The sequence below is a fragment of the Crassostrea angulata genome, chromosome 8 (assembly GCF_025612915.1).
Source record: "Crassostrea angulata isolate pt1a10 chromosome 8, ASM2561291v2, whole genome shotgun sequence".
Taxonomy (NCBI): Eukaryota; Metazoa; Mollusca; class Bivalvia; order Ostreida; family Ostreidae; genus Magallana; species Magallana angulata.
The window spans coordinates 4,380,001-4,388,960 of NC_069118.1; the positions used below are offsets into that span (position 1 = coordinate 4,380,001).

At 30.8% G+C, this 8,960-nt stretch overlaps 1 protein-coding gene across 1 annotated transcript; it reads right to left on the reverse strand.

Annotated features, from left to right (window-relative positions):
* Positions 1–3,916: 3,916 nt before the first annotated feature.
* Positions 3,917–7,019, reverse strand: LOC128160389 (uncharacterized). The gene is made up of 5 exons (XM_052823702.1): positions 6,859–7,019; positions 6,355–6,535; positions 5,784–5,920; positions 4,487–4,619; positions 3,917–4,116 (listed from the first exon to the last, which is right to left on the reverse strand). Exons 1-5 carry the CDS (start codon positions 6,923–6,925, stop codon positions 3,966–3,968), a joined length of 669 nt encoding a protein of 222 aa, XP_052679662.1. The 5' UTR covers positions 6,926–7,019; the 3' UTR covers positions 3,917–3,965.
* Positions 7,020–8,960: the final 1,941 nt, after the last annotated feature.

Genomic DNA, 8,960 nt, shown 5'->3' on the forward strand with positions numbered 1-8,960 from the left:
CGTGAATGTAATGCGCATGTGCAAGATTGTAAAATCCAAAAAATCCAGATCAAAAATTAAAAAAAATGTGTAATCTTCAAGTTCCAATGATGTTTAAATTATATAAAACAAAAGACAGTACTCTTCCGATTTCTCGGTATCAAAGCCCAAAAATTTCGAGTCTTTTATTTTGATATAGTAGTAAAGATGAATTGACAGGCATATCACTGTATTTAATTATTACCCACCCATTATTTTCATATTTATTCAAAAACAACAAATGGCTACAATCCAGGGTGATTTTAATATAGTAGTATAGATGTATATCTCTTTTCGTAGATGATTGCCGTTCTGCTTCTGGTTTCTGTTGTCCTGATGACAGTGGGTGTCTCGGAGGGTTCTTTCATCCAACGGATCAGATGCAAAGTTTGCAAGTACCGCTGTCAAAGGGATTATATTCGTTGTAGACCGGCCGCATTTTTTGGTCTACGGAAGAATTGTGGATCCAAGAGAAATGACTGCTGGGGAAGCTGTGACAGAAACGTGTGCTGAAAGGCTATTTTTAGAACTTAGCAAATGTTGATCTAACAAGATGTTTTTCAGAACTGTTGAGCTCTGTGAATCTTACTTGATCAGATCTGTTGAGAATTAAAAGACAAATATGCATGAACTAGATTGAGCCATCTGCAACTTGCTACTTAAAGTAATTAAAGTAAATTAACAGAAAAAAGACAATACCATTTACGACTATATATGTGAGACAAGAAAACTTTTAAAAGTTGACTTATTAGAGTATGAAGCAACACTGCAAGAACTAACTTCTTGGTATTTATATCATGCAAACGATCAATGTTTTGTTCAACGTTCAAAACATAACTTAATTTTAAGACTCCAAATCGGTAGAATACTACATAATACAACCTTTTGTACAGATATATGACACGTTATAAATGCGTCGATTTACTTCTCTAATTTCTAAAATCTTTTTTTTAATGTTAACCTTGTGAGGTTTTTCTGTGACGATTTTTTTCTACAGAAGAGTATTACGTCAAAATACATGAATAAGGTTTATAAAATTGTCAAAGAAGGAATACTTACCGTTTTAAAATTTAAATGACTAGGAATAAGAATTATTTACGGGGGAATCAAGATTAAGAATATTTAAGATACCGGGTAATTCAATAACTCAAAAAAGAATAGAGAATTTGCTTCCAGTGACAGTTGATGAATATCTTCATGATTTTTAGCTTAATGCTATTCCACTCTTATACACACAAAAATTGCATAAACGCTAGCGTTTCCATAGTGATCCAGCAGTTTTTTGGTTCTTTTGCTGCGTTTGAAAACTATAACAATACATTTAAAGAGGGCACCCGGAGATGATCTGCCTACTATGTTCTCAATTATTTTGAAAGTTTTAATAATGAAAAGTATACAATAAATGTACTTTAACCAAATCTCATATAATGTTTTAAAATATTTAATATTAATTAAAGGGAAATAATGCTACCTGTATGCTTGTGTAACTATTAGTTAAAGGGGCATGATCACGATTTTGGTCAAATTCTATTTTTCTGTTTTTATTATTTACAATGCTTTAGGAATGCATTTCTGATGATCAAGTGAAATTCAAGAATCAGTCGTTAAGTTATAAGTAGGACACAGAGATCACAATTCTTTGTTATGTAAACAATGCTCGTGCCCTGTTTTTGTGTACATACATTCTTTATATCAGTAAAAAAAATTAAGCTGATTTGTCTATCTTTTTATTAATATTCAACATAAAAAACTGTTTCTAACGTTGAATATATTAATTTAAGGCCTAAAATTGGAGTTTTCATTTCAAAATTCAAAAAGTAACAAAAGCTTTTTACATAGCAAAGAATTGTAAGACACGTAACTCGCTAATAACGCAGCGAGTGACACTCAAATTGAGTTTTCCTATTAAAGATGTCGTACTGAAGCATTGTAATCATTAAAATATGAAAAATAATTTTTGCCCAAAATCGTGACCATGCCACTTTAAGAGTATTTGACATTTGATGTATTTTTGCGAAATGCCAAACGTAGACATGTATTATCTTAATATTCTACCATAGCTTGGCGAGTTTTCTATTGTTAAAAGTGTGGATTATATGTACATACCCCACAATTTATTTAACTCCGCCCACTATCTCAAGTAAAAACAACATCAACAAAGTTGTAAGAGATTCCTCCAGATCAAAATTACAAAACCCAACACGGATAACTGACTCGGCTAACTTAGTCCGTCAAATAAATCTCATTCGAAGCTCGAGGAAAAACAATATCGGCAATGGCTCTTGTCAGAAAGACTCTATTTTAATACTTTCCCCACAAGAAGCAAGAGAAACGCTTGTTAAATGAAATAGGGGTATCCTGTATGAAGGTTTTATAGAAAGTCAATCACATGGTAGGAGCGTGTTTAAATAGTAAACTTGTTTTGTGGACAGAGTGAATACCGGTAGCCAATCAGATTTTACATTTACCATTTATGGTTTCGCAACATGCATATCTCAAATAGTTTTGTTTTTGGCTTATTGATTGATTCAATCTGATTAAAATCAGATCCTTTGATCCGCTCACGAAGATCGTTACACTAAGGAAGCGATCTTCGTGAGCGGATCAAAGGATCTGATTTTAATCAGATTGTGATTGATTTTGTTCAGTATATATATGTACATATGCATGCTTTAAAAAACATACATGTATGTTATTGATACAGAGTATCAAATATGATTTCAAAAAACTAATTACCTTCATCAATTTCAATTTAATTGTTTACACAGAAGCTTTGTACACTTTAGAGCTCGTAAATATGAAATTTTGTGAATAAGTTTATTTCTTTGAGGCAAATATCGATACTTTAAGTCGGAAAATGAATGAATATGAAATACAAATATAACAATGAGAAGTCGATCAATTCATTATGGATATGAATTTAAAAAATAAAAATAAAGAATACTTAATGTTTTTCGGGGATAGACAGTCATTTAAATTTGGAAATTAACGGAGTACAATGTACATTCATAAAGACAAACGCATTGGCGCCGTATTGTTTAGAGGCAAGTGCACTCCCGATATTAGTATAATAATAAGATATAATGAATAACCATAAACTATGGTACAAGTAACTTACCCCATATAATATTGTCGATTTTGTGCAGATACCCTATGGGCGTGGTCATAACGACACTCGGGAGCTACTCTCCCTCGTGTCATTATGACCACGCCCATCGGGTATCTGCACATAACCAACAATATTATATGGGGTAACTACTACAAAAATCATCGACTATTACACAAATGATAAACATTAGGGAAAAAATAACTGTTTGTATTTGGTGTATTAGTTATAAAGTAATAACAATACATTTAAAAAATGCTAATGCACGATTTAGATGGCAGGGACATTTCAAAACACAAGCTGTATTATCAAAAATTATATTTGCCTACTGGTAAGTAGTTGACATTATCTGCAAGAATATCCTTTTCGATAAAGAAGAGCAAATGCAAGCAGCTATTTAATTACGAATTTGTATGCTAATGTAAACCATTTTTCTTTTATGTTTTGTATGTATTCAAACTTATATTCAATCCTAGCACTGTGTAATCAAAAGATACCCATATTTCAAACGGAAAATACAAATGTACGATAATTGATGTATTTGTCAAAACTCTTTTATTTTAGGTTTAATTCAACAAAAAGAGACAACTTAAACAAAATAAGTCGTTTTATTTTACCTTTTAATGCAAATAACTTTAAAAATGTGAGAGTTGAGTGTTTCACCTAACGATCTCAATTTCATCAAATTTTACTGAATAAACTAATGCCAAGAGTAACGTGAACTTTGAACAATTGAATGAAAGTAAATGAGAAAAGATTTAAAACCGAATAATTAATTACAACTGAGGCCAGTTTTGTTAATGTTTTTATTGTTATCCAGAATTTTTGGAAATATTTCAAATCATAAATTTTCACACTGGAACGGAATACGTTTCCAAGAAAGAGCCGGGTAGTAGAACCTCCTGAGCTTGACCTCTTTCTTCGCTGACCACTGAAAGTCTTTACATGTCTTCAGTTCTGAGATGGTATCCTCGATTATCTCTCGGTATGACCTAAATGGTTATGATAAAAAGTGGTTTCAAACTAAAATCGCCATAATTAGGAACAAATGTAAGTACAGGAACAATTTTTAAACTTGTCATTTTTTACCAAGTGTGCTATTTGTCTAAATCAAGAAAATAGTATCATAATAAGCTGCAGGACTGTAGTTCCACAGGAAATTTGAGTTTGGTTTGAAGATACAGTTTTTTGTATGGATATAACTGTAGCTCCACGGTCGTTAAACAGAATTTCCAGTAGTTCAGCTACAGTTTTGCAGCTTTTTGATTATTTCTAAAACGCGTTAACAACCTGAATTATGATTTAATTACCAATATCACATCGTTATCAGTATCTTGCATACATTCACATTCAAACACTTACTGACAAAAGTTAGTTTTGGTTATACGGTAGGTCGAATTTCGTTCAGATGAAATAATCAGATCCATGACTCTTTCATAGAATGGAGTTAGCATTGTTACTTTTCTATTTAGACACGGTCGAATCTCTCTGGCTACTGTGAATCAATAAATCGAGTAAATATAAATACCAAGTACCAAATAAGTGTCATTTAAGTTACATATCCTAGATATAATGACGTCATTTGACGTCATTTTCTTAGACTTCTTTAAAAGCTATTCGATTTGTTAAACATCTTTTGTTTTCTATGACACTTGCCATTTATACAATGTGCAAAGCATACAGGGATTAAATGACCAAAGAAAAGATTTAAAAGGACATTAAGGGGTAACATTTTAGTCATGTCAAAAATAATTGTAATTTGTTGTATTTTTACATTAAAGGTAATAATGTTTTTTAACAATTTGATTTATATACATTGTAAGAAATAAAACTTGACTTCAATTTCACTACTCCAAGCCATTTCATTTAATTTGAATCAGTAAGATTATAATCAAAACAAAATGGGTCATCAGTTAGACTTTCTAAATAAACCATTAAATGAGCATTTGATCATGAAATGGAGAATCTTTGACTACATGAAATAAAGCTACTTAAATAAAATTGACCATTGCAATATAAATTGCTATATAAATAAAGTGTCATTAGCAGTGATCAGAGATTTTACAATTTATGCAATTATCAGAGATAGTGGAAGTCATATAATTATCAGATGTTTTGCAATATATATATATATATCAAAAAAAGAAAAAAATGAACAGTTCCAAAGTCTCTATTCACTAGCGCTTTCTGGATTTACGTCTAAGGAAAACAATTTCATAAGTTATGTACGTTTACATGAAGAAGGATGTAAATCCAGAAAGCGCTAGTGAATAGAGACTTCGGAACTGTTCATTTTCTTCTTCTTTTTTTGATTATTTATACTGTGTGATATATATATATATAAAGCTTATGTCATAGCACTTCATTAAAAATATAAGATTTATTTATTTATTTATTCATTACTTTTGACTTTGAACATTGAATATTTGTCCATTATCAGCATATTTCACTCCTTGTGATGTCATGCAACATATCTTGTTTTCAATACGTACGTTTGATATAAATATAAATGGTTTGAAATGTTTATGCTGTACTTGCATCAAATATTACCTGTCACATAATTATGATAAGCAAGAGTTTATGTATTTTATCAGATTGGTTATTTGCATATTAATGCCGCTAATGATTGAAAATGTAAAACTGTAAAGTGGCTACTTACTAGGAAGTATTGGACTTTTGCACAATGTCATTTCACGCAAAGACAGCAGTTTCACGACTGATCGTACCCGGTCTTCACACACTGGACTTCTGTTGTCATGGTAATCTTCGGCACATTTGAGAAATTCCGGGATGTAACTGATTCAAAATTATCATTAAAACATTAGAAGTTAAATTTATTAATCATTTGACATATTTATAAACCGCAAAAAATTAGCACAATGATTTATAATTGTTCGGGTGTTATCTTCTGAATAATTATGAAAAAAGTTACATTCAAATGAAATAAATTTCCATAAAATAAAAAGTGTAAATTGAGGTACACCATGCAGCAAAGGTTTTCATGTAGTTTAGATTATGTGAACTAACTAAACTTTACTTTACATTTATATATTATTTAAAAAAAAGGAAAAATTAGATATAAAAACAAAAACTCCGATATTTTCATGTAAATGTCCCTTTAAATTAAGAGGCCTTACTTCAGCAAGACTAATACTTTTTAACACGCTTCGAAACAAGATTGCGATATAAATCTTTTTGTTTCAATCCAATATCTTCAAAATAGGTATTACCTGCACACGTCGTCAAAATAATCTTTTCTGAAGAGATCTTGCCCTTGACTCGGGTCACCTGGTGTCATTACACTTGGCGATGTTTTGGGACAAAAATAAACGTCTAGCGAGCAATCGTCATCATGATCTCTCTTGGATATAGTACGGGATTCTGTTTCGAGTTTCCATAGCAACCTGTTTTCTTTGATGCAAAGACAATTTTACAAATTGTATTTACCTTACAGTTCCCATCACTGTTTCTGTAAACAGATTAATGAGACTTCACTTAATGAAAAATTCTCTTCATATTTTACCATAATGGCAAAATTGATACTTTCGATATTAGCTTTACCAGGTTTTTTAATGAAATTTTGTGAAACAACAACTTATTCACTTACTTGCCTGAGTATAGAGAGTCAGAAGTAGAATAATCTGAATAATTGACCTGCAATATTCTGCATAGGGGTGTTATTCTTGATGATTAAAAACAAACTTTAAACACTACAATATTTTATTTTACCTTACCTTGAGGGTAACACATGCAACATGTGGCGGCCAAATAAATGATAACAAACAGACGTAACACAGCCATTCCTTACAACAAGTCTGTATTTAGACTGAAAATCCCTATATTTATTTCATATATAAATTGATCATTATCTAAACCATGACGTCCCAAAACTACGTGTTATTACAGTTGCTGGATAATTACAATAAAATGAGGCGGTAGAGTTTATTTCGAAATACAGATGATTTTCCCATGGTTTTCACTATTCAATTACTTGCTTTAATCGCTGCAATGTCTGGCACGTCACCTTTATTCCAGCGACGTATACTATTGTGTTGAAGGTCAAGTGGAATTACGCATCCAGATTCAAGCAAGGCGGATACCCGGTTCCCTAGTTGCCTACAGTGTAGTTTAGTTTTTGTTTCGATTACAGCCGAGCTGAGCTAATTTTTCACATACGTTTTACGAATCTTTACATACACTTTAACATTAAAAGGGCTGTGGAAATTAAAAACTTTTTTATCCGAGATTTTAGTTTCACCATGTGTGTATATATGCTAGCAATGTAATTTGTGAAACGTTTTCTTGATTAAAAAAATGCTCAGAGCAAATACCTTATTTTTTAATACGTAAACAATATAACCTAAAAAAAATAACAAACAAACAAAAACTATAAAAATTATTAAAAAAACGAAAAAAAAAAACCCAACAAAGCATTAAAAGGATTCATATCACATTCCATGGACTTAATGTTCACTCAGGGTTTACTTGGTGTAGAACTTAAATCATTAATGTAATTTGGACATATAATTTCTATAGAAAACCTTTCCCTACAATATTGTATTAAAGGATGAAATTTATTCATTAAAGAATTTCATGTTTTTGACAGAAAGAACCTTGACAGACTATCTACTTAAGGTAGTACGAAACACTCCTGATATTATTAATTTGAAATACTTTCTCAAATACACAAAATAATGACTTGATATTATGTAAAACTAATTTCAATCCATTATCTTAAGAAAAATATAAATCATATCCAATCATAACTCAAGGCCGACAAAATTAGAGGTACAACGTATTTTGATAATTTTGAAACATTCATTTGGATGATGTTCTATGATTTTGTGCAATTTAGCCTAATATCATTTAAAATTGCGTAACTTGTGTTCTTTTCAACGTAAAGACCTGAAATTAGACAACCACCACCAGTGTTTAGGCCTTATGTCGAACAAATTTCAAGGTCATATCAACAGGTCAAAGGTCAAATGTGATAACGTACGTCATACAGGATTTTTATTAATTTTTACCTAAGTCAAATATACTTAAACCTTATTTAATCTAAAACCAATGGTTAAATATACTTTATTTTGATTTATTTTAATTACACGGCCATGACAACCAAACTGTTGAATTCAATTAAAATTTGAATGATACATTTTCATTTTACCGTTAAGTGCGGCAAATTTTCGTATTAAAAGAGACTTCACAATTGTACACGCTTGCAAGCGCTAGTTTTACATAATATCACACCAGAAATTATCTAAAGTTACCAGTTAGAATTTATTTTAGTAACGTTAAGTAACAAGAATGTCTCCTTTATTTGTTTGTCTCCTTTACATCCCGGAATTTCTCAAATATATGTAATATCTTGATAAATAACTTCATGGCATAGAAAACTATAACAAAGACTATTTTATTTTATACTCCTTTAAAGGGGCATTGTCACGATTTTGGTCAAATTCCATTTTTCTGTTTCTATTATTTATAACGCTCTAGGAATGCATTTCTAATAATCAAATGAAATTTGGGAGTCAGTCGTTGAGTTTTAAGCAAGATACACGACTTACAATTTTTTGCCATGTAAACAAGACTCGTGTCCTGTTTTTGTTTACAAAGGTTTAATATTCCAGTAAAATCTTTTTCAAGCTGATTTGTCTAGTTTTCTATTCATTTTAAGCATAAATAAACAGTTCATAACGTGCAACACATTCATTTTAAGTCTAAAACTGACATTTTCACTTCAACGTTCAAAATGTAAACAAAAGCCTTGATTGCATAGCAAAGAATTGCAAGCTCTGTAACTCGTTTATATCTCAACGAATTACACCGAAATTCT

Bases quoted from the DNA above. Each gene is read 5' to 3' on its own strand.
- LOC128160389 (XM_052823702.1), bottom strand. From the start codon at position 6,925: ATGGCTGTGTTACGTCTGTTTGTTATCATTTATTTGGCCGCCACATGT. The intron at 5,921-6,354 runs GTAATACCTATT...ATTTTGAATCAG, and splicing joins TATTTTGACGACGTGTGCAG to TTACATCCCGGAATTTCTCA. The intron at 4,620-5,783 runs GTAAGTAGCCAC...ATTGATTCACAG, and splicing joins CAAAAGTCCAATACTTCCTA to TAGCCAGAGAGATTCGACCG.